Source organism: Pelecanus crispus, chromosome 1 (assembly GCF_030463565.1).
Source record: "Pelecanus crispus isolate bPelCri1 chromosome 1, bPelCri1.pri, whole genome shotgun sequence".
In the NCBI taxonomy this organism is placed as follows: Eukaryota; Metazoa; Chordata; class Aves; order Pelecaniformes; family Pelecanidae; genus Pelecanus; species Pelecanus crispus.
The window spans coordinates 202,998,810-203,025,720 of record NC_134643.1 but is presented as its reverse complement, the minus strand read 5'-3'; the positions used below and the strand labels follow the sequence as shown (position 1 = coordinate 203,025,720).

The 26,911-nt window shown below is 44.7% G+C and overlaps 1 protein-coding gene across 1 annotated transcript in view; it reads left to right on the top strand.

The window, feature by feature from the left end:
- MTUS2 (microtubule associated scaffold protein 2) overlaps nt 1–26,911 on the top strand; it is a 204,183-nt gene that overhangs the window by 136,418 nt on the left and 40,854 nt on the right. Inside the window, exon 6 of the mRNA XM_075707396.1 lies at nt 2,671–2,879. Coding sequence (XP_075563511.1) covers nt 2,671–2,879 — 209 coding nt within the window. The remainder of the gene's footprint in view (nt 1–2,670; nt 2,880–26,911) is intronic.

The window sequence follows — 26,911 nt, the reverse complement described above, 5'->3', positions numbered from 1 at the left end:
AGAGACATCAATGGCAGAATAAGCTTAGTAAGCTGCTTTTCAGACCCAAATGAACCGAGAAATTCAGATTTATCCCTGAGGAGAATAGCACAGTTTAATTTACAAGGACAGTTTATAATACTGACAAGGACAACATAGAGATGTGCACTTCAAATGTTCCAGTGAGCAGGAAAGCTAGAAAGATAGAAGACAAAACAACCTGATGGGTTTCTGTTTTAATTAAAACTGGACTGATTTCAAGAGCTTCCCCCTACACTTCTCCCTATGCCTTCTGTTGTAACATGACCATGCTGCCTAAATGAGCTGAGATTTTTATACTAAAAAGACAGTTATTTATGGTTGTTGCTTTTATGAATTTCTTATTTTGTGATAATACCTACTGCCCAGTTAAGAGCCCCTTTAAAGGAATGAAAGAATCTCTAAGCAAATATCATTCCTGCACAAAAAGGTGTACAGGCTTTAACTGACATGAAAAAGGATAGAGGGCAATAGCTATGCCAGCTGAAGTCTCTTAATGACAGAAAATCCTGTCTAACATCCCGTATTGTATTATTTAGATCTTGCAACATCATGAAGTTAGTCTTGACATGTTGCAAAACTTGGTATTCCTCTTTGCAAATGCAAGTCATGGGCACAAAGAGTTTCAAAGGCTGTTTTGCACTTGTGGCTCTTTGCAGTTGCAGCATGAGATACTCGGAGACATGAGGGAGCATCTCTGCTGAAGCTAGCTCCCTGTAATCTTAGCCTGGAGCCAGAACGTAGTCAAGCACATCAGAAGATATGCTACCAGTGGCTCCACACCAGCTGGGGATCTGAAAAAGTAGGAATACACTCCTGGGGTATTGCTCCGACAAAGCTGTACTGCTTCCCTGCCTGATCTAGTAAAAGTGTCCTAAGGATCCATTTGCACACCCAGGCCACAGTCTTAAAGAGCTAAAATATCTAATGCTCATCTGCCAAAATTACCTCTGGAACAATGCTCTACTTCACAAATTGTCTCAAACTCATACCATCAGATGCATCTCTGTGGAAGGATTCTTCTGGTTTTTAGGAAAGGGATAGATAGTATCCATGGCAGAATACTGTCCCTTGTTACATTCATTGCTGAGGACTGGTTGGAGACATTGTTTCTGTATTATTTTTCAGGAACTGTATACTAGAAGACTATAAAACTACAAATATCCTTTTTTCAGATTCCTGCATACCCAACCCTTTCTGCTAACACAGAAGTGTTCATTTTTCATCTGTATCCAGACCAATGTCCGCCATCTCTAGTAACACATGGGAACAAGGTGTCTGACTCTATTTTCTTCCTCTTTCTTACTGACTCTAGCTGCTAGGCTAACAGCTTGAGTCTACCGAGAGGAGCTGAGGAAGAGAGCCAGAGATTCCTGGTCAGTATTCGGGAATGAGCTAAAAAGCATCAGCTGAGGAGAGACTGAGGGTAGCAAAAAGAATCAGTAAGCTGTGCAAAGGTGTTGCCCAGCTGACCATAAGTGTTTGCAGAGGAGAGTTCTCAGAAAGCTAAGCTAAAGACAAAACAGGTTGTCCAAGCAGTGACCAGAACACTACCCCTTCTGGCTTCATCCTCGAAACTGAGTATATTCAGGGAAATGGATAGTTGACACAAGCAGGATATGAACTTAATTTAGGATGAAAGCCTCACTTCCCCGAAGTGGCTTATCATGAGTAAGCTTTAGTTCTGTGCCATTCATGTGAATATGACGCTGTATTTTTGTTGATATCCTGAAGACAGGCTACACTAGTGGTTTTGCATCTTCATACATGTTCAGGCTTGCTTCAAGCCAACTTGGAGCACATCAGAGGAGCCAGAGTCTGTCTGGGCCCGTTTCTGCAGGCAGACCATATAGTGATTCTGGTGTGACCGATGGTGCAGAGAGAGCAGCCAGTGGTACCTGGCAGCATTTCTACACGTATCTGTTTTGTTCTGCAACTTCAGAAGTGTTGTGAAGGGGAGAGCAAGGGGAATTGGCAAGGTAGACCGCAGTATTGTTGATAACAAGCCATAGTGACATCCCAATAGCAAGAAACCCATGCTGTGTTTGCATTCAGGGAAGGACAGCTCCAGCCCTACATTGTCCCATTTGGAGGCAAAAGGAAATCTCCAAAGGCAAAGTAAATCTGGCACCTCTGTCAAGTCACCAAGCTTAAGGTTCAGGTGGCCCAAGAAATTGTGTGTAGAGTGTAAATGTCATCCAACTGTTTTCCACATCCGCAATAGGATAAGGTGAATCTCAACCTGGAAGTGCCCATTTCTCTCACGGCCATTCAGGAGAGTTCAGCATCACATGTCAAGATGCAGACCTCTATTCTTGTAGATGTCTAACATAGGTGAGATGAATCCTTCCTCAATGACCTCAGTTCTCAGTAAGACACTCTTAGGAGAACTCTCCTCAACTCGTAGCAAACTGTCAGGCTCAGAGCCTGAGGTGAGATGACTGTTACAGAGCTTTAAGCTTTGGCCCCTAGGGAAACATATTTCACTGTGCTCTTGCTTTTTTTGAAAGTCATTACAGATCTGTGTGAATGCTACAGACCTTTTTTTTTCTTTTATAGGGCTGAGTCCCAAAGGCCTTGGAAACACATAAAGCTCATGTCCATACATATAAAGTAAGCGACCCTGATGGTCTTTTCTTCTCTCCTTTGTAGGACATCCGAAGCAAAGGCCAACCACCCCAAAGAATGGATTCTCCCCCAAACGAGGAGAGAGTCGAGACTCTGAAAAGCAGTTCATTCAGAGATTGAAGGAAAAGTGTGATGAGCAGTCCCAGCAATTAAGCAATATTCGAGATGAGCTTAAAAGGGCCAGCTGTGGCTTTGATGTCTTTGCTATAACAACACAGCACTTCTTCAGGCAGGTAAGTGCAATGGGTACTTTTTACCATTGGAAAGATACTTTGCCTTTACACCAGTCACTTGCCCAAATTTATTCCACAGTCGTTGAAACGTTGCTCTTGGGAGCAAAGCATGTAATTTCTTTGCAACAGTTGTTATGAGGAGGGAATTATTATTTGATGCAATGTATTTGAAAATCAAAGTTCAAGAACTTGGAAGAGGAACAATTGTGACTGAAGCATTTGTCACAAGCATGGAGGGGTTTCAGGATATTTTTAAAAGTGAAGCAGATGCAGAAACTTAGAAGTCCCAGTCCCTGACCACTACAGCTGGAATGGAAAGTGTAACTAAGATATTGATACTTGTGAAAAAATGCAAAACCAATCCATGCATTTAGTCAACCAAAGGTGTTAGATGAAGGAAAATATTTACTTTCTCACAGTACTTATCTACTGTTCCTGTTCACCACAGATCAGGCAGAGTGGTCCCTGTTACAGAGGTGCCAATTCCTGAAGACGTTAGAATAACATTATCTCAACATTCAGGAGATTACATTCAGCAGGTATAGAGAACATAAAGAAAACATTGTCAATAATTAGAGATGCTTATTTATTCACTAAACCCGAGACAAAATGAGTACATTTTAAAAGATGACCACAGTAACCATGAAGGACTTGTAACTATTGCTTGTTTCAAAAGCTGTTTAGTGATCTGGGAAATATATCTGAGCTCTGAGGTCCAGACCTGGTTCACCTGATGCCCATGTATTTTGTACCATCCCAGGTTAAGCTGGTGTCCCAACTACTTTGTAAAACAGGCAGATGATCACCAGCAGTAGGACCCAAGGTTTGGATAATATCCTTGATTGCCTGTTTGTCTACTTTTGGAAGAGACAAGGATAAACTTTCAGTATTAAATGGGAGAAAGAAAACCAAAAAACAAAACACAGATTCAAACAGCCTTTACAAATTCTGGAATACTTTATTCAGTTATTTTTATATAATAGTGGGAAAGGTTACCTTTGAACAAATACCATAGTTCACACTTTTCCCTATGTCAGAGCTGATCTTGCTGGGGGGAGCTTCACTGAACTGAAAAAACAGGGAATTTTTAAAAAGTACTCAATATTTTAAATACCTTCCCAGGGGATTTTCCCCCTCTGTTTTTCTTTAGTCTTGACATTTCTGGGCTTGATGGGCATTTGGAAAGCTTTTTTTGCTTGGGTTTTTTTTTTTGGAGCTGATTGTGGAGTGTCCTTTATTAAAGCAGAGGGAAACAAAAAAGGGCAGAGCAGTGTCTGATCAGCTTTGTCTGTGCGCTGTCCACTGGGGAGAGATTTTTCATCTCATGCCTCATTCACAATTTGCTGAAGGAATTCTGGAAGCTTGGACATATCTCCTTCATCTCCTCTGGATATGTTTTAAATGAGAACAGCTGCTGCAGCTGAGCTGTGAGATGACTCTCATCCTGTTGGTGCATGTTAGATCTGTCCTGAGAATGCCTCCTAAATTGAACACCTCAGGGGACTTTATCTAATAGAGACCTCTCCAAGTCCTGGCTGGGCATAGCTGTGCCCCGTGTTCCCATCTCCTCTGCGCTATCAGGCCAGCTGGGGGTTTGCAGTAATACTCCTCTGAGTGCCTGGAGGGCTTGGAGGTAAAAAATAATATACCTGTGGAATTTAAGCACCTTCAGGCTTGGGCAGGATTAGATGTAGATTTTTTTCCAGATCCACTGCTGGACTTGCTTGCCTGTGTTCAGCCTGAGTGTCAGTCCCTTCCGGGCTTGCCTGGTTGTCCTGGAGTACATATATCTGCACATCACCATTCAGTGCAGTGCAAGACACTTTTGTCTTTCTGCTCACTGCTGGGAGCAAGTAACATGGACCCCTCCCAGGCAAAGACACCCCTGGCTTCCCTGGGTGACAAGCTGCACAGTCAGCATGAGCCCAACAGTTATCCATTAGGCACTCAGATGTGGTATCTAAATTAGGAGTACAGTTGCTTTATGCTCCATTTTTAGTGAATGGAGGCAGGTGAGCACTTCCAGAAGAATATTTACAGCACCAAAGATCTGAATTCCTGCTTGAAGTACTTGCCTGTCTCAACTGAGGCTTCCAGGGAGGCCTAAGAGTGCTGCACTTCCAAATTTGATGCTTAAGTTGAGAGCCTATGTGTAGTGGGATGGTCTGGGACTACTCAAGAAATTGCATAATTGGGCAGTCTGTTGTCTTGCAACATAGACACAGACTTCCAAGTTTTTGAATGTCATTCAAAAATACAATCTGTAGACATTTTCTGAGATGGCATTATTGTTTGAAAGCTTGAGCAAAATTGCATTGGCTGGATTTGAGTTAGGGTGGCATGGAAAAAGAAACTTTTCCCATTATAAAAATAATAAAATTGTGTGTGTTTGTTTCTGAGAAGCCTGCAGGCAAAATGGTTGAAGTCTGGTAGAACTGCAGCTTGGCAAGGGAATAATACTCGGTCAGGAACAAGGTGGGGCCTTATTCCAGAGAAGTTTGGGGTTGATTTGTCCAACTGGCAGTTCTATTCTGCTTAGCAGAGGGCCCAATCCTACTTTGGTGCTAGGGAGCCTCTTTGGGCTGATAGTCACCCATAGCCTAATTTTAGTATGTATCTCTCTCTCCTTACACCACACCAAAATAACATCCAAAACATAGATTTTTCTCTGAATTGGACCTGAATTCTCTTGGAAAATGTGCTCCCAGGCAGCGAGGACTGGACTGAGTCTTAAAAGCAACCCCAGGACCAGTGTTTTGCACACAGAAAGGAGTGTCCCTGTGTCCATGGCTCTCTTGTCTTGCACACACTGTTTCTGTTTTCTCTACAAATCTGGGGAAAGCACCAATGCAAGTGGTCCAACAGACCTGTTTATGTGAAGAAAGAGAGTGTAAATATGTAGTAAAGAGTGTTGGCCCACACCGGCAGTTTCTTTAAGTGCTTTCCAATTTTAAGCACTTGCTGTAGCAACCTTAAGGTTGCATGACCATTTTCTTTGGGTTTTGTTGGATTTGTTTTCTGGCTGTTCCAGACCACTTCTGAATGGTATCCTGGAATCGTCTCTCTCAGTTGAAAATGCTCTTAGTAGGCAGGATTCATTTAATAGGCATCAAGGAGTGCACAACATGTAGCAGTACTTAATATGGACCTATTAAATGACAGCTAAACCAATTTGCTATCTTGGGAAAATAGGTGATGACTGAGGCAGTGGACAAAAAAAATTAAAGCAGTGGTTCTGCCACAAGCATTTAGCTAGTTATGAAAAGTAATGATTGCAGTGCCTGTGGACAGCATGACTTCTAGTTATTACTTACTTAGCAGATTAATTAGTTAAGGCCCTCAGATATGCACACATGACTCCTGATGACTTTGGGAATCCCTTCAAACTTATTCTGAAGAGGAGCAGATTGAGTTTGTCCTTAATGTTGGATGTTCATCATGTCAATACAACCTCTGTTCTGTGAGGGATACTCCAAAGTGAACAACTGGATGGCGGGAGTTGGAGTGATACCAGGAAGATGATACCATGAAGACTTCTTAGAGCAAATATCACAAACACCTCCCCCTGACTTGGATCACGCCTGACCTGGTCTGGCTTGTTAGCCCAGTAATAGTAACAGTCCTGGCCCAGTTTCAGCCGTGTTCAGCAAAGTGGCCGGCAGCAGTCCCTCTTGGAAGTGGTAACAGTGCCATCTAAAGGAGAGTAGCCCGAAGTGACAAATTCTGGAGGATAAATCCTGGACATAAACAGGGAGAAAAAAAATCCACTTCCGTATCTCTAGTACTCTCAGAGCAGATGTGGGTTTGATAAGGACTGTCATGGCCAAACCACACTGAGGCCCTGGAAACTGGGCTAATGCCTTTCTGCCAGTACAGCATGCCTGAACAGCTGAAAAGCGGAATCTGGTTAGCAAGTTCTGCCTCTGAAATTTGAAATTAGGACTCCAGATCTATAGTGCATGTGAAGGGAAGGGATCCTTTCCGGGCTGACGACCCCAAGGGTGGGAGCAGGTAAGGGAAAGGTTTATGCTGGGGTAGTCTGTCCCATACTCTGCATGGGCATCGAGGGGTTTCCAGACTTCCAGCATGGCCTCGTGCTGTGGTCTTCATCATGGAGGGAAAAAACTGCTCAGGACAGGTCCCAGCACATGGGCACAATCGGGTCAGCTGGGAAAGGGGGAACCACACAGATGCCCTGAACAACAGTTCGGACAGCATTGCAGTACTTGATGGTATCCCAGCACTTTGTGTCTACCAACATTGGGAAAGACGTGTCACCAGTAACCAGTGTGTGTGTTTGTCTCCACACCTGAGTGTGGGTTACTTTTGAGTGGGTATACAATATGCATCTTCCAGACAATTACATGCATGTAGCAGCGTATTGCAAAATCTAGGATGGACAAGGAAAACCTTTTCTCCCATTCAAATAACTGAGATATGTGTGTGCTTGTGTGAATTTTTCAGAGTAATGTTTCTGTCCTGTGAATGGACAACACGCCACCCTGTGTCATGTAACTATCTTGTCCAGGTGCTAGGTCTTTTCCAACTTAAACGATTCTATGATTCTATTATTCTAATGACCTCCTGTGTTAGAAGCAAAATTGATTGCATTAGTTACAAGTTGCTTGGCCCTTCCCACCATTGCCTCCAAAACAGTAATTTGGGCTAACATTTCAAGTGTTTATCTCAGGTGAGCTGAAAATGGTTTATTTTCACAACTGTCTCTGAGAATGAGTTTGGGAGAAATATATCTATTGTTTGTGCCTGGTGGTGGCACAGTGGTAAGAAGCCAGCACTCATCAGAAAGACTGACCTTCTGGCTTTCAGGGGTACTACTTTCCCAACATTTGCAAAACATGTTAGAATTTGGCTCAAGAATAGTCCTTAGAAAAGTGCCACTCCTCCCTCATCTTTATTACAGCTTGGCTAAATTTCCTGTATTGAGCAAGTTCAGTCTTTCCTTTGCTCCTGCTGGAGACCAGAGCAGTCAGAGCAACTCAATCTTTTCATTCTGTATCCTGGAAAAAATCCATTTTGGACTCATCAAACCCTGACAGTTTAGGGATATGAATAAAAAATATTTTATTTTGCAATATTGCAATAAAAATTGCAATAAATATTGCAATAAAATATTATTGCAAGACAAGCAAAACACTTCGTTTACTTGGGAGGAAAAAATTAGAAAGAAGCTTTGTCATAATTTAGGGCTTTCTAAATGACTTTTAAAGTAGAAACACACTAGATTTGGTATTGGGGGCTACTAGTTATGGTAAAACAGAGCAGTAAGAATTGAGAGGTGCTCCTTTACTTGCAAGTATAACGATGAAGGCTTTATAATGCGGCTGCTATGGGACCCCCAGGATTCTCACACGTGGTAAATCTGCCCAAGGAATGGATCAGGGTTTGTGAACTGAAGGAAATCACCTTCTGTAGGCCTCCTGCTTATTTGGTGTCGATGCTAAAAGACAGGCAGTGAAAAGGTAAGGTACTGTAGGAATAGAAACCTTAAAGCGCTGAATATCTTACCCCTCCTCATCCGCTGGGTAGCTGGATGTTACCAGAGGATGCTACACAGGGCCTATATGAAGATCATTTCACCCAAGCTCTCCACCTCTGTGCCAGCGTGTCCCTCATTTCCCGCTCGCACAGCACCTCGTGGTGCTCAGTGCTCTGCTGCTGTGACTGCTGAGCTGGACACTCGCCGCACTGTGCCCTTCGGGTCTGCCAGCAAAACCCACCTCTCACCTGGCACAGGATCTAAGGGATCGTTTTTAATCTCCCTGTGCCTCAGTGCCCAGCTGTTAGATGGAGACAGCAGGGAACTATCACATGAGGGCGCCGTGGAGGAAAAAAATTAATATTTGTGATGCACTCCAATATCAGGGTGAGACGACAAAAGAACAGCCTGTGAGGAAAATCGGCACTTTGCAGTCAGTGCAGAGGATAGCATGGGTAATAAATAAGGCCTTGGGCTACATAATAAATGAAGAAGATAAGCAGATTCAGAAATGAACACTGACGTGCCTATTCACTGGGCAAAGTGGGAGTGCTGTGCTGTAACCCCGTGCTGTGGCTGTGCAATGGACCCACCCCAGGGAGTGGACATCCATCCACCTGGGTACTGCACCGCTTCACTGTGCTGCTGCTAGGTTTTTGGATGCAGTCGGACACCCATCAAAGGGGTGTGGGGGTGTGAGTTGGCTGGAGTGGAGGTGATGATGGGGGATATGGGGTATTGTGAGAAAACAGACAAATGCCCCGCTGAGAGCATCCAGGGTGGGCACTGTGTGAGGTGGGAGTGGCTGGGCAGTGCAGTCTCCTGCTCCATACATTTTAGTTGTGTGCTCCTGGATAGCGCAGGTCCCATGGCAGGATTTCCTCTGTGATGTAGACTCACTTGCACAAGCTCCTTCCTCACTGCAAATGGGGAAATTAGATAACCTCTGCCTCTGAGGTGCACCCCCTTCTCCCGGGTCTGGCCGGGTCTCCCTGCTCCGGGCTCGTGCCCTACAGCCATATGGCTGAGGAGGAGAGAAGAACCAGGAAAGTCATAAAAAGAGGAGGCAGAAACTTGCTGGGCTGACCCTGTTTCTAATACGATGGTTTTCTCAGACCCTGTCCTGCGGGGCGAGGAGTGGGATTGAGTAACTCACCTCCAGGGAAGCAGGCAGTGAGCAGCAGGAGCAATGGCATTTGGAGGGGCACAAAGGGAGCAGCAGCAAACTCCTCTCCCTGCCTGAAATCCTGAGGCTGCAGAGCAGGCACAAAGACTCTGCAGAAGAGTTTTAAGGGGAAACGTGAACAGCTGATGTTTGAGCAAATTTGGGTGGGAGCATAGCTGGGAAAATGGTAGGTGAAGAACTAATTGCTTAGTAAAAAGGCTGCTTCGTCCTTCCGTGTATAGAAGAAACCCCTCAAACATGCTAATTGTGCATGTTTTCAGTTGAGTAGGAGTTAAAAGTGGAACAAGTGAAAAAAATACATATACACACACACACATAATATATATAAAATGGGTGTTAATCAAGGGCTAATTATCTTCACCCAGCAATTGGCCACTGGGGACTGCACAGTGGAAAAAGAATAAAAAGGAGTGCTTGGGGGACTCCACTTGTGAGATGGTGGTAGAGATTTTTATTCTCTCCCTGTAGCTTCTGTTTCCTTTGCAGTGTCAGAGGACAAGCCCCGTCTGGACCCATTTGTGCCCGCAGAGCAGACACTGCCTGGCTTTACCTGGCGTGGCTGGCTGTGGCACACCGCTGCCAGCACTTTGGAGATGGGTTCATGGTAATGCCGGGCTAATCCAGATGGAAATAACCCACTGACTCTGGAGGCAGGGGGGGACCGTGGCAAGTGAGAGGGAACCCATGGGCAGCACAGGCAGCGTGTGCCAAGCTGCAGCTGAAATGGGGCTGTTTCACAGAGCCACTGGCAAAGGTGGTGCCGGGTGTCGTGGTTTAGCCCCAGCCAGCAACTAAGCACCACACAGCCGCTCGCTCACTCCCCCTACCCCGATGGGATGGGGGAGAGAATTGGAGGAGTAAGAGTGAGAAACACTCCTGGGCTGAGATAAGAACAGTTTAATAATTGAAATAAAGTAAAATAGTAATGCTAATAGTAACAGTATAATAATGATAATAATAATAATGATACACGAAGCAAGTGATGCACAATGCAATTGCTCACCACCCGCCGACCGATACCCAGACAGTTCCCGAGCAGCGATCGCTGCTCCCCGGCCAACCCCCCCCAGTTTATATACTGAGCATGACGTCATATGGTATGGAATAGCCCTTTGGTCAGTTTGGATCAACTATTCTGGCTGTGCCCCCTCCCAGTTTCTTGTGCGCCTGGCAGAGCATGGGAAGCTGAAAAAGTCCTTGACTAGCATAAGCAGTACTCAGCAACAACTAAAAACATCAGTGTGTTATCAACATTCTTCTCCTACTAAATCCAAAACACAGCACTATGCCTGCTGTTAGGAAGAAAATTAACTCTATCCCAGCCGAAACCAGGACAGTATCCACCCCTTATTCTATACCATCTACGTCATGCACAGGCCCTCCCCTTTCCAATGTGTTCCAATTAATCACCACCCCTTTCCCTATCTTGATATACACACAGATATCATTCCCTTCGTCTATGGCCCATCCCTCTAAAATGTCCATTGAGTTCATTTAGCCCATGACTTTGGGTTCCATCTGTCATCACAGTCTTTCAGAGCAGGACAGGTGGTGTGCAGTGTTGGACTGTTGCATGCTGAAGTCAGTTCTCATTCCAACATGGTTTCATCAAAGTTCATTTTCCTTAGGCTGGGCAATTCTTACTGCAATACCATTGATGCGGCATATAGCAATCATAATATATAGTATTATATACTTAATATTAACCTACTATATTATTATATTAACATGCAGTTAAGAGATAACATATAGTTAAGAGATAACATACAGTATTATAAAGCAATTAATATTATACAATTCAGTTCATTGGCTATTTTCACCCAAAATCAAATTCCCTTGAGGTACACATTGGGCTTCCCCATCCTTTCGCATCACCCACCAAGTGCACCCAGGTCCTTGAGCAAAAGCAATCCCACGAATGGGTTTGCCTTTGCCAGAGGGGGAAGTAACCCAGACTGTCTTCCCCAGCATATTTTTCATGTGCACTACAGGAACTTTATCTCCTTCTACAGTACGTAAAAGTTTTGATTGGGCAGGGCCAGCTCGATTGGCAGATCCCCTGGTGTTGACTAACCAGGTGGCTTTTGCTAAATGCGTATCCCAATGTTTAAACGTCCCACCACCCATTGCTCTCAGGGTAGTCTTTAACAATCCATTGTATCGCTCAATTTTCCCGGAGGCTGGTGCATGGTAAGGGATGTGATATACCCACTCAATGCCGTGCTCTTTGGCCCAGGTGTCTATGAGGTTGTTTCGGAAATGAGTCCCGTTGTCTGACTCAATTCTTTCTGGGGTGCCATGTCGCCACAGGACTTGCTTTTCAAGGCCCAGGATGGTGTTCCGGGCGGTGGCATGGGGCACGGGATATGTTTCCAGCCATCCAGTGGTTGCTTCCACCATGGTGAGCACATAGCGCTTGCCCTGGCGGGTCTGTGGGAGCGTGATGTAATCAATCTGCCAGGCCTCCCCATATTTATATTTTAGCCATCGTTCACTATACCCAAGGGGCTTGAACTGCTTGGCTTGCTTGATTGCAGCGCATGTTTCACACTCATGAATAACCTGTGCAATACTGTCCATAGTTAAGTCCACCCCTCGATCACGAGCCCATTTATACGTTGCATCCCTTCCTTGATGGCCTGAGGCATCATGGGCCCACCGAGCTATAAATAATTCACCCTTATGTTGCCAGTCCAAATCCACCTGAGCCACTTCAATCTTAGCAGCCTGATCTACTTGCTGGTTGTTTTGATGTTCTTCAGTGGCCCGACTCTTAGGTACATGAGCATCTACATGACGAACTTTTACAACCAGGTTCTCTACCCGGGCAGCAATATCTTGCCACAATGCGGCAGCCCAGATTGGTTTGCCTCTGCGCTGCCAGTTGCTCTGCTTCCATTGCTGCAGCCACCCCCACAGGGCATTTGCCACCATCCATGAGTCAGTATAGAGATAAAGGACTGGCCACTTTTCTCTTTCAGCAATATCTAAAGCCAGCTGGATGGCTTTCACCTCTGCAAACTGACTCGACTCCCCTTCTCCTTCAGCAGTTTCTGCGACTTGTCGTATAGGACTCCATACAGCAGCTTTCCACCTCCGATGCTTTCCCACGAGACGACAGGACCCATCAGTGAACAGGGCATATTGCTTTTCATTTTCTGGCAATTTATTATACAGTGGGGCCTCTTCAGCACGTGTCACCTCCTCCTCTGGTGATATTCTAATGTTTTTTCCTTCTGGCCAGTCCATGATCACTTCCAGGATTCCTGGGCGACTGGGGTTTCCTATTCGAGCCCGTTGTGTGATCAATGCAACCCACTTACTCCATGTAGCATCAGTTGCATGATGTGTAGAGGGGACCCTCCCTTTGAACATCCAGCCCAACACCGGCAGTCGGGGTGCCAGCAGGAGCTGTGCTTCAGTACCAACCACTTCTGAAGCAGCTCGAACCCCTTCATATGCTGCCAGTATCTCTTTCTCAGTTGGAGTGTAGCGGGCTTCGGATCCTCTGTATCCCCGACTCCAAAACCCTAGGGGTCGACCTCGAGTCTCCCCTGGTGCTTTCTGCCAGAGGCTCCAGGTAGGGCCATTCTCCCCGGCTGCGGTGTAGAGCACATTTTTAATATCCTGCCCTGCCCGGACTGGCCCAAGGGCTACTGCATGAACTATCTCACGTTTAATTTGTTCAAAGGCTTGTTGTTGCTCAGGGCCCCATTTGAATTCGTTCTTCTTCCGGGTCACTTGATAGAGAGGGCTTACGATCTGGCTGTAATTTGGAATATGCATTCTCCAAAACCCCACAACGCCTAAGAAAGCTTGTGTTTCCTTTTTGCTAGTTGGTGGGGACATAGCTGTTATTTTGTTGATCACATCCATTGGGATCTGACGACGTCCATCTTGCCATTTTATTCCTAAAAACTGGATCTCCTGTGCAGGCCCCTTGACCTTACTCTGTTTTATGGCAAAACCAGCCTTCAGAAGGATTTGGACTATTTTCTTTCCCTTCTCAAAAACTTCTTCTGCTGTATTGCCCCACACAATGATGTCATCAATGTACTGCAGATGTTCTGGAGCTTCACCCTGTTCCAGTGCTGTCTGGATCAGTCCATGGCAAATGGTGGGGCTGTGCTTCCACCCCTGGGGCAGTCGGTTCCAGGTGTACTGAACACCCCTCCAGGTAAAAGCAAACTGGGGTCTGCACTCTGCTGCCAAAGGGATGGAGAAAAATGCATTAGCAATATCAATTGTGGCATACCACTTAGCTGCCTTTGACTCCAGTTCATATTGAAGTTCTAGCATGTCTGGCACGGCAGCACTCAGCGGCGGTGTAACTTCGTTCAGGCCACGATAGTCCACTGTTAGTCTCCACTCCCCATTAGACTTTCGCACTGGCCATATGGGACTGTTAAAGGGTGAGCGAGTCTTGCTGATCACTCCCTGGCTCTCCAGTCGACGAATCAGGTTATGGATGGGAATCAGGGAGTCTCGGTTGGTGCGATATTGCCGCCTGTGCACAGTTGTGGTAGCAATCGGCACCTGTTGTTCCTCAACCTTCAGCAACCCTACAATGGAAGGGTCCTCTGAGAGACCGGGCAAGGTGGACAACTGTTTAATTTCCTCTGTCTCCAAAGCAGCTATACCAAAAGCCCACCGGTACCCTTTTGGGTCCTTGAAATACCCTCTCCTGAGGTAGTCTATGCCAAGGATGCACGGAGCATCTGGGCCAGTCACAATGGGGTGCTTTTGCCACTCATTCCCAGTTAGGCTCACTTCAGCTTCCAGTACAGTTAGCTGTTGGGATCCCCCTGTCACTCCAGAAATACAAATGGGTTCTGCCCCTCTATAGTTTGATGGCATTAGCGTGCACTGTGCACCAGTGTCCACTAGAGCCTTATACTCCTGTGGGTCTGACGTTCCAGGCCATCGAATCCACACAGTCCAGTAAACCCGGTTGTCCCTTTCCTCCACCTGGCTGGAGGCAGGGCCCCTCTAACACTGGTCACAGTATTCGTTGTTCACTTCCTGTAAATGTGAATCAAAAGTCCCCTGATCAAGGTCGGAAGTAAAATTAGCCCTCTTACTCTGTCTCGGGAACTGCTCACTGGAAACTGGAGCTGCAATTTTCCTGGGAGAACCGCCTTTTCTAATAGCTTTTCCTTGCAATTCACGCACCCGTGCCTCTAAGGTTGAGGTGGGTTTTCCATCCCACTTTCTCATGTCCTCTCCATAATCACGCAGGTAAAACCACAGGGTGCCCCGTGGTGTGTATCCTCTATATCCTCTCTCTTGAGCATAGGGACGTTGACTCCTAATGGCTGAGACACTGGTCCGTGCAGGTGGGGAGTAGGACAGATCCTCTCTGAGTTGTTGGAACTCTTGGCATATTTTTTCAGACAGTTTTTCCACAGCCGAGACACAGGCCCGTAGGGAGGAAGAGAGCTTTTCTTCGTAGTCCCGGAGTTGTCTAGCCACTTCATCCACCGTTGGTGCCTCGTCGTCTTTCCAGGCTAGTATTGCCAACGAGTTGGAATACGATGCTGGTGCGCTCCGTACCACCTTCCGCCACATGGATTGTGTGCACCTGACTTCATCTGGGTCTTTGGTTAACCGCTCATCATTCAGGTCACTGTAAATCACCTCCAGCACGCCTAATTCCCTCAGGTACTGGATACCTTTCTCTACGGTGGTCCATTTGCTTGGGCGGTATAAAACATCCTCCTTGAAGGGATACCTTTCCTTCACGCTTGACAGAAGTCGCCTCCAGAGGCTGAGCGGTTTTGCCCCTTTTCCAATTGCTTTGTCAATGCCCCCTTCCCTGGAAAGGGATCCCAGCTGCTTGGCTTCCCTACCCTCTAAATCCAGGCTACTGGCCCCGTTATCCCAGCATCGGAGCAGCCAGGTGATGATGTGCTCGCCTGGATGACGACCAAAATCTTTTCGCATATCTCGCAGCTCACTCAGGGATAGGGATCGGGTGGTCACCATCTCATTTATGGGTTCTTCCTCCTCTGGTTCTCGTGATGGCCCTGGTTCATCTTCATCCCTTACTAAACGAACTGATTTCCTCGTGTATTTTTTCTTCTGTATAGGGGCAACTGATACCGGCGCAGGTTGGTTCTCTGGTTTAGCCACAGTGTCTGTCACTGGGGTTTGAGTAGCCGCAGTGCTCATGGCTGTGGCTGGAGTAGCCACAGTGCCTGGGGCTGGGGTTTGAGTAGCTGCAAGGCCTGTAGTGGGGGTTGGAGTAGCCGCAGGGCCTGTAGTGGGGGTTTGAGTAGCCACAGTGCTTGTTGTTTTGTCATCAGATCCAGAGACCTTCTCTTTCTTTTGAGGGTACTGATTAGCGTTGACCACGGCTCGATAGGCATGGGCCAGTCCCCAGCATGTTGCAATGATTTGTGTCTCTCTGGAGCTACCAGGGTGACAACATACTTCTTCCAAATACTTTACTAATTCTTCAGGATTCTGCACTTGTTCAGGGGTGAAGTTCCAAAACACTGGAGGTCCCCACTGCCCTAGGTACTTGCGCATACGATCCCACACACCCTGCCACTCATAACTATCCAGCCTTGGGGTAGATCTCTGGATGGTATTTTTAAACTGCTTACTGACCTTTATCAAAATGGAAACAACATTCCCAAGAAGTATCAATAGAAGTATCTTAACTGCCCAGGGGTGTTCAAGATACAGGAAAGTTGTTGTAATGAAGGAGGAAACATCATAGAAGAAAGCAGCAAAGGTGCCATTCTGTATTTCCTCCACAACAAGCCTCTCAGAGTAAGAAGTATAATTGCTAACTCTCTCTATGAGGTAGTACCCGAAGTACAGTAGTGACTTCTGTATGAAACCCAAATACCAAAGAATGCTCAAGGTCAGGGCTTTGATAAGGAGCCTCCCAAGCAAAAGATCATGAATCACTGCAGAGCATAGCACACTACACAAACTGACAGCAAGCTTTAACGCGTGCTGCAAAAAAAAGAACATGGTGCAGATCAGAAGAACTAATATCGTGACCGGCAACTGTTAACAGACTCCTTAATACACTCTGATTAATCTGTTGTTATCTCAAGCCCCACGTTGGGCGCCAAAAAGGACTGTCGTGGTTTAGCCCCAGCCAGCAACTAAGCACCACGCAGCCGCTCGCTCACTCCCCCTACCCCGATGGGATGGGGGAGAGAATTGGAGGAGTAAGAGTGAGAAACACTCCTGGGCTGAGATAAGAACAGTTTAATAATTGAAATAAAGTAAAATAGTAATGCTAATAGTAACAGTATAATAATGATAATAATAATAATGATACACGAAGCAAGTGATGCACAATGCAATTGCTCACCACCCGCCGACCGATACCCAGACAGTTCCCGAGCAGCGATCGCTGCTCCCCGGCCAACCCCCCCCAGTTTATATACTGAGCATGACGTCATATGGTATGGAATAGCCCTTTGGTCAGTTTGGATCAACTATTCTGGCTGTGCCCCCTCCCAGTTTCTTGTGCGCCTGGCAGAGCATGGGAAGCTGAAAAAGTCCTTGACTAGCATAAGCAGTACTCAGCAACAACTAAAAACATCAGTGTGTTATCAACATTCTTCTCCTACTAAATCCAAAACACAGCACTATGCCTGCTGTTAGGAAGAAAATTAACTCTATCCCAGCCGAAACCAGGACACCGGGACAGGAGGGAAAGGTGCCCAGTGGTCCTGCCTGACCTCTCCGTCTCTCCTTTTGGAGAAGTAACTAATGCTAGGCAGCTCTAGAGACACGTCACTGCTTTTGATTTCTGCACCTGGCTGCACCTTCAGTGTTTTACTCCACAGGTTACGACACCATCCAATGCACAGCACTATCCTCAGGCACCTCATACTCAAAAGCATCCATTTAGGTGGGACACACAATGCTGCTATCCCATCACTATGTAGAGCTTTTCACTAGTGAATACAAGTGTCCTGGGACAGCCTCCGCTGGGGACAGACCAGAAGGGTCTCTCACCAGCTTTGCAGCAAATGTTGGACTTCTGCAGATACCCTACACTACTCCCAGACAGCGTGGCCTGCTCTGCTTCAGTCCCTGCAAGGCAGGAGGAAGAAAGTGCAGGGAACCTCTTGGCTTCTCCCCGTGTCCTCAGTGGCTTTCTCACAGCCACTGCTGTGACAAATAGTGCAAATTTTGGTTTTGGGGGGTGGAAGAACATGCTTCCCTGGGAAGCGCTGGGGTAGTTACATGGCCTTGTTTTGAAACAACCCCCCAGTTAGAGTATTTTTGTATACCTTGGTTGGAGAAGAATTTTGTTAGTTACATATAAGTATTTCAAATTTCAAGATTAAAAAAAGTAGCCTCAGGCATTCTAATGCTCCTCTTGAAGAAGTTTTAAATACCCATTAAAAATTAAAGATCTCTTTATTTACATGTTGTCCTCAAAGAGAAATATATTTAGGCTGTATGTCAAGCATCAGGTAACGGTGAATTTATTTTCTCCTTTTGTTTATATTACTGATCTCTGTGTAAGAAACTGACTTTGACAGCCTTGATTTTATGCTGCATTCAGAGGAAAAAAGCAGAATAAGGGTCAGGAGTGGCTCTTGTGACGATGGCAGGCTCCAAGCAGGGTGGTTAGCTTGAGGGATTTGGCAACGCGTTAGGAGTTGTGTGAAAAGCAGTGATGAGTAACAGGCTCCAGTGGTATTGCGGCCTTTGCTCATGCAGGGGACAGAGCAAAACCCGAATCACAATGTTTTCATGCATTCTTTAAGTTCTTTAAGCAAAGGAGTCAATGGAATTGTGTCTCTCTCCTAAATCCCATGCATTTTTAATTCCTCTTTCACAGTTAGCCAAAATTTCATTTTCTAAGATTCATAATTTCTTTTCGCTTTAGACTGGAGGATATGTTTTTAGTTAAGGATCCGGTTCTTTGCAAGAAGCAAAGATGCCATTCTCAGGTGAGTTGCTGTGTCACAGTAACTTCATTTTTCAACCTCTTGTTAGGATTGGCCTTCATTTCCACAACTGGGAGCATGGGAGCTCTATTACCTGTTTTCTCCAGGCCTGAGGACAATGTGAGGATCTCTGTCCTGCTTGGTCTTAGTATCACGGCCAGCCAGTTCTGGCCTCATCAGTTGTCCAGGGATGCTTGTGCTTACTGGGATTATGTTTCAGGGAAAATCCCTGAAAGCATCACATCATCCATCAAAGGCAATTCAGTAGAGATCTGGGCAGAGTTTGTTAGAGCCATAGCTTCAATCTGTCAATACCAAAATGTTCCAAAGGATATATTTTAGACTCAGGGTGCCTGCATTTCTCTATGAAAGTTTGTTTCATCAGAAAAAAACCCAATAGTGAATAATGATTCTAGCATCCAGAGACTTTGACACTCTTGGGTCAGTACTTTGTGCCAGAAATGTATTAGCACCATTTGCTCTAAACATGTAAATGTATGTTCCTGGTACAGGGAGTCTGGAATGGCTCTCTCACAGACCCTGTGTGGCTGCTGTGCATGTGCAGTGGTTAGACCTGTGGCAGAGTAACTGTGGAACTATTAAGTGCTTTAAGTCCATTTATAACATCAGACTCTATTCACCAGGTAAATGGAAATGATTGTGAATTGACTGGGAAGTAGGCATGCTTTTCTCTGAATTAATAACTTTCTTGTTTCTGAATTAACAATTTTCATTTTCAAAATTGCCCAAACAGGAGTTGTAATATTAGATGTTTCTAAATTACCCTTTCTGGACAGTTGAAGGGATGAGAAGTCTGCACCTTCCTCACAAAGTGCTTGATATCAGGCAGCTCCAACACCACCAGCAAGGGAGCTACAGGATTCATACAGGGCCCACAGACATGTTAAGCAGCGCAGTACAGCAGCTACTGCTGCACACATACTGCAAAGGCAATTTCCTCAGATCAATCATCGTTATTTTTTTTTCTTTTCTTTGATTGGTTCATTGGTTGCTCTCCACAGATACTCTACCAAGATTTCTAGTGAGAATGTAAAGGAACAAAGACTTTGCAATTCATTGTAGATCAATAGGTGCAAGGTTTGTGTATGAAAGTGTTAATCACATTAGGAATTGAAGAATTTTTCTGCTTCCATGAGAGAACAGAAATATTTAACAAATGAAATTTGATAGATGCCTTTCAGGGAATTTTGTGAGGCTGGACAAAGTTTTCACTAAGAGGAAGCAAATAAAGAATCCATAACTCTCATTAGTAGTGGGGTGTCTGAGCCCTGGCCTGTCCAGGTAGAAGGGATCCCGTCCTCTCTTCAGGAGTGAAAATGCTGAGCCTCCCTTCAGAGACAAACCATTCAGCACAGCTCTTGTTTTATACACATATTCAGAAGATTTCACTTTTCACGTCAGTGTATGATGAGACCAAATGTCAGTCTATAAAGTTGCTGTAAAATGGGAGGCCCCAATTCACAGATAATCTTCAGAAGTAATTTCAAGACCAAATTTTTGAACAAAAGTCTAAGGGAGGTCACAATCAACCTAGAGATATACCAAGTTACCCACCCAGAAGAAGCAGTGACCACCAAATTATTTGGCACATATTTACATGCTGGTGGTTATTTTCTGTCCCTCTGGCACATCCTTGTCCCTCTCGCCCAGGTGACCAACCTCAGGCATCACCGGATAGCTCGAGCTGTTGCAGCAGCCTCACGTGGAGATGCCCGTTGTAGCATCCCAGCAGCTCTTCTGCCCTCAGATACACACCCATTGCCTCCCCTACCTTCTCCCTGCTTGTATTTTTAGACCTCTGGAAGTAATATTTTTCTTTGGTGGCTTTATGTTACCCCCAGGGCAAAGTGGCATGGCTCCATTAATATAGACATGTCCAATAATGACATATATAGGCATCATAATAATAATGGCAATAATGATCACTACAATAGAAATTAATCCTGTTTAAGGGATCTTACTGCTTCTGCAGCCTAAAAGGAATGATTTATTATCCATAACAAAGGTCTGGCAATGATAAATGTCCATCAAACCAGCTATGTGCCAGCTTTTTAATTGCAGAAATGGCAGGCTCAATGTATAATTGCCTTGATTTAGTTTTAGCCATCACAAATCATAAAGGCTAGTCTTACTTGAAAAATCAATTTTTATCTTTTTATTTGCCAGTGCAATAAAATCTGTTTAAGTAACAGTAGCTTGTTGCATTTAATTGAATTACACAGAACAAGGACCAAAAGATGTTGTCTGGATTGAATTGGGTGTGTTAAAAACAGAAAGCACTTGGCTGACTTAATGTATTCCTTTTAGTTAATACTTGACCTCTATATAACAATCTCATCAGAATTTAGGACATAAACATTTTTATTATTCCACAGTTATCCGAACAGAGTGCTAAGCAGTTTGCAGATGGTATAAAGATGATGTTCCAGTCCTGGAGTGCTTAGCATCTAAACAGGCAATAACCCAATTAAAACTTGGGGAGTCAAAGTGACTGAGTCTTGGAGTTTAGCATATGTCTAATTTATTTGGGGATTTATATGGAAAGATAGTCACATGTTTGTGTACCTGCACATGGATAGACACACCTGCATGGAAGCACGCATCTACAGTCTGTTCTGCTGTCTCAAATATCCTCTGGGAAGAAGTGTTTTCAGTGAGCATACAGAGGATAGGGCTGGAGCATTGCAAGGCCGGGATCACCAATGGGGTCTCATTGACAGGCACCGCTGGAGAAAGACCAGACAGTGTGATGTCCTGCCAGTGCATCACTTAAGTGCAATAGTGAGGGCAGGCAAGAAGTCAAAGCAAAACTACATACATCGGGAGGTGCAGAGGCAGCAATGGTTGTGTGTACACAGTGAGCTGTAGAAGAGAGCCCAGTGAGTACAGTTTCCCTTCTGCAGACAGGGATATTCCCACTGTTCATGTTCAATTACACCAAAAGGGTGTGATGCATATTTTACATCCCACACAAGTTCATCCCACCTGCCCTTGGCGGTGTTTCCTGCGGTGCAGCACGCGTCTCCAGGCTGCTGCAGAAATGAGCAGCAGTACGTGTCCTTGGGAGCACCGCTGGGCTGATGGCTGCCTCCGAGGCAAACAGGCTGCACAACCATTCTTATTATCTCACTCTGATTTCTTCTATGGGGAAAAAATAAGTTACATTTCTTCCTTTTTTTTTTTATTGCTTAGTGCACTGAGAAAAGGGACCTTGGTATATATAGTGTAGAGAATTGTTTGGAGAGACATAAAAAAGGAGGATGTTGTGTAATTGTATATAGCAAATGCTACTGCTAAAATAAGGAGGCTGAAGTAAAACTGAAATTGTATACATTTATCACAGATAAAAACATCAACATCTTGTCCATTAAGCTAACAGGAGACAATCAGAAAGTGTTGTAAAGGAAAGCTAAGATACCTTTATAGACAAATATATATATAGTAGACTGAATGGTCCCAGAAATCTTTAATGTGGTGTGAGCAAAACTTAGTCCTTAATGAAGTGTTTCTTACCTTTGAGCTAGAGATGAGCAGATGTTAGAAGGCAAACTGGAGGGCTCTCCTCTGCTCTGCGAGGGACCTCCTGTGCCAGCTGTGACAAGGGGCTCAGCACGGGGCTCAGTCCAGCAGTGCAGGTGTCAGTTAGGTGAAGGGGGTCTGGCCTCTCGCAGAGTACCCACGTTTGGTCTACAGTCAATGGACAGACCCAGAGTGATGCTTCCCCTTGGGGGACATATGGGGGATGTCTGCCCATGGATCATACAAGGAGCCCTGGCACCGCCAGTGTGCTTGCTGGGGAATGCTGGGTTTCACCACCACTTACCAGAGAGGTGCCTGAACTTCGCCTTTTTCTGGGGCTGCACTTGAGATGCCTTTATACATCTGAGGTTTGATGCCCACACACTTGGCTGCATGCTGCAGGAGGGCCCTCTTGGTCCCATGGAGGGACTCAGCTTCCCCAAGGGCAGAGAAAACATTTTTTTCCCTTAATCTGGAGTACTGCATCACCTGGCACATGGGATGTTCTTCCTGTACCTGGCATAGTCACCTCGCTGAGGCCGAGTGGATTAGCTCGGAGGATTGGTCTGACCACAAGACTGTTAAGTAAGTAGTGATCCCTTCAGCAGCTGAAGTTGACTATTTCTGGACATGGCTTTTGGAGCTTCTTGAAAAAACTTGTGTAATGTTGAGCTGTCTGCTTTAAGCTGCCCCACATTTAACTCCAGGGAGGAGATAAGCACCAAGGCAGGACTTCAGGCAGGAGGCAAAGCCCCGCAGCCCTCTGGAGAGGCACTTTGAGCATGCTGCCGCAATGACAACCCACAGGTAACTTGCAGGCTAGGGAAAGAGATGCTTGATAGGTGTAAGTGCCTGCAGAGTTATTCTGTCCTGGAGAGAAAAACGTTTGTGAGGGACTGGATGTTGTCCCTGGCTCTCTGCATTTCTGGTGGGATCCATATTGCAAAAGAAAAAGGTTTCAGGGTTTCTTTCTGCTCTGACTGTAAAGAAACAGAGCTCATGTCTAGATTGGGCACAAGCTTCCAGATCTTTGGCTGGATTTTTTTTTTGCTTTCACCTTTCGCTAACTGTATTTTTAAAAGCAAACACATTACAAAGGAACATAACATACTCAAAGCAATGGCTAAATACATTACAAGGATTAATTTAGTGATAAGCATGGAACAGTTGAATATGTGCCATATATTTGTGTAGGTGCTATGCATATGACTATAATGTTTGAACTTCTTTTCCCTGCATTTTCTGTTGCACGTAAAACAGCATTTCACCTATCTTTAGTTAAAATGACATACTGGAAGTTACTGAGGTTTAGGCTCATTAAAAAGAAATGTTCTGTCTTCTCTCCCCTGCCTCAAAGGCATTTTTAAACACCATTTGCAGAAAGACTTCAGAGGATTATTTACTGTGTTCCCTCACGACTGCATATTCCTAAGCTAGAAAGTTCTGCTCATATAACTCTGTCTCTCCAAAATTACTTCTGCAGTCCCAGGGGGTGAAAGTGTAAATATTGTAAGTCTTCTTGTAGATTGTAGATCCATCAGCAGATGCGTTCTGAGCTGATGCACAAGAGGGGTTTTGCAGCAATATAGTGGAACTTCCCCTGTTGATGAAAATTCCTGGCAGATGTGAGGTTGCTCCAGTGCAAAACAAGGCTTGAAAATACAGATAGACTATGACTACAATTCCCACCTTTAAGCCTTTCAAGACTGTGTGCCACATCTGCAAAAATCTCTCATGTAGACATGCTGACAGGAAAGGAGCACTTGCTAGTGAGGTTCTGATTTGATCTTCAATTTTGCAGGTGAAATTTCATATTCCCATTGCATTCCATGTGGATTGTGGTTATAGATTTTAGCAGCTAGGTAGCCACATACTTGATTTGCGGACTGCAAGCTGCCTACACTTTGAGCATATAAACCCAACATACTCACATTCCCACTGATTCATTTTTGATGAGTGATGGATGCAGCAAAGCCAGGCTGAAACCAGCTGTGCCTGGAGCTGTCTTTCAGTACAATCCTGACTTGCCTCTGTGCAAAGCAAAACCCGAGACTCCATGCCTTCACCCCCACCATCCCATAACTGGCTGATACTAAGCGCATGGAGAGCCTGGCTCAGAGCACGTATTTGGACCTGGCAGTAGTACGGAATGATTTGGATCATGAAGTGAGCTGGGCCCATTCAAACAAATGTGTTGTAATGCAACTCGATGTTAATGAATAAACGCAAACACAGAATATAGGTCATGCCTGCAGAACTGTGGTCTGGGCGTCAGCTGGAAAGGAGTAACTCCAGAAGTAATTAGAGCTTCTGGTGTCAGAGCAAATCAATGTGAGCTCCTACTGTGAACGTGTGTTATGAAAAACTGTCAAGATCTTTGGGTGAATAAGCAGAGATGTGGCAAGTAGAAGTAAGAGGGTGATAACACCTGCACATTCAGCACTGGGGAGACTGATACTAGAGTATGACATTTAGCATCGGTGCCCACACTTCTTCAGAAAACAATGAAAAAGTGGGGAGGAAACAGAAGAGCAATAGGCAACTGAGGGCTGGAAAAAAGTCCTTTGCTGTGAAAGACTGCAGAGCACAATTGATTTTCTCTGTTAAAAAGGACGTGTCTTGAGTCCAGAGCAGAAGAATCACCATAACAAGGTACTGCTGTGTACCAGAAGGCTCTTTCCTGCAGCTGGGGAAGGTTTAGCAGAAACCACTGGCTGGAAGCAGGAGCTTTGCACCTTCAACACATGAAGGAAGCACAGACTTTTAGCAATAGAGATGATCAATTAGAACAAACCACTGTGAGAAGAGGAAGCAGCTTTGCATCTTCATGTCTGCAGTTCACTGCCAGATGCCTTTGTAGAGGGGATGCTCTCATCAAAATATAATGCCCTGTGATACAAAGATCGTGTTACTTGATTGAATCATCCCTTTGTCCTGAAATTCTACAAAGATCTGTTGGGAAGAAGAATATGTGGATGTGTATAACATTTGGTGATGCAATAGGTTTTAGAGGGGAGACACCTATTTTAAAGTCGGAAGCCTTTTTCAGATAGATCTCCAGGCAGAACAGCTTTTCATCACACTCACTAATGCAGGGCTTCTTGCACCTTCTTCTGCAGTTTCTGGCAGTAATCACTGCTAGATGCAGGATGTGGATTAGAGGGACCATGACTTGAAGACATATCCACATGGTCATTATTGTGTTCCAATGACTTCGACATTTATTTTTGCTATTGTTTCAAGTGGAAAGTATACCCACTTGCTATTCTTTCTGTATCCTCACAGCAATCCACAAGCATGTAGCTATGCTTTTGAATCAGATACCCAAAACAGAGCCTGCCTCTCACTTACCTCCCCTTCAGGTCTGAGCCCTCTGGTTCCAGAAATGAACTCTAAAATGTTGCAGCTGCAATCGCCTGGAATTCCCTGGCCTTGCTCTAAGCCCTCAGATCTGATTCAAATGCTGCTTCCTACAATAACTTCTCACACATTAGAGAAATAATTTAAGAAGGCTGGGGGGGAGGAGGTTAATATAATGATTTGAGAACTGTTTATTATGATTTGTTCTTAAAGCCAGCTCTAACTACACAGGTGCTGGAGACAGAGAAATTAGTATAAATGACACATTTTAAAAATTAGTTCTAAAAATCATCTGAGTTAGGATTTCTTTGTATAAAAACATCCCAAGCCCACAACTGATAGATTGGATTCTCATTAATATCAGTATGTGCTATTCCTCTCAGCAGAGCACTGGGAATCTTCCCAATAGGAGAAACCTTGGTCCATGTCAAGCCACTGGAATTTTTTGCCACTGACATTGCTGTCACAGGATGTCAGCACTTGTCCCTTGCTCTGCTTGGCCTCAAAATACAGCAGCTTGAGGTTGTCATTGGCTTTGGGCCAGAATAATTCCAAAGTGGAAGAGAGGAGATTCCCTGTTTGCTGGGAGAAGAAGGGAACATTTCTCTACAAAGTTGATTTAAGAAAATGACCATCTGCTTCCAGATACTCAGAGGTTTGGAATTTAGAAATAGCCCTGGGGGGGATGTATTCCTGGGCAGAGGGCAGGTGAGGAGTTCAATGAAAATATGCATTTGTTTTAGTTCTTTGTGATCTTGGTGTATAAATGATGTTTCATATGAGGAAGCATGAATTCCTTGTCAGCAAGAGCTAGTTAATTTGGAATTCACTGCAAATGCTTACTTTGTACCGTTCCAGACATCAATAACTAGAAAACATAGTAATAAAGTATTGTTCTCTGGTGCATTTTAATCCATGGCCTTACGAGCTACTGACATAAAAATAAATGTAAGGCTACCCTAGCAGAAATAATAAAAGTCTGAAGGAATTCTGTTTAGATCCCCACATTCTTTTCATATGAGAACTGAATTAAAAATGGAGTCAGCTGGCTGGGCTCTCTCACTTGAGAAACAGAGAACATGCTAATTTGTTTAATTCTAGAGTAAACATGCTATTCTTCCAGATATACAATAGTGTAATTGTATAATTGAAAAACTATATTAAAAATGTTTCCTTCCATTAAGTTGCCTGAAGATCATTAAAACCTCATGGTACTGAATAATACACAAAATGTGAAACCTTACTGTAAATCCAAGGGAAATTGCCATTCTGGGGACATCTGGGATGACCTTCAGCTCTAGCTGAATAATCTGGCTGAAACTCATGACTGACTGCTCGTACCTTCAGAAGTTAGGTAAGAATAAAACCAACAGACCTGACCTGGAAAATAATGTATTACATGTGTATGTCTAAATGTGGAGAACCTTGTTACTAACAACAGAGCTGCATCAGAGAAAATTAGTAATGCACCTCCAACAACGAAGATAAAAGGTAATAGTAAATGTATTTGCTTTTCTCA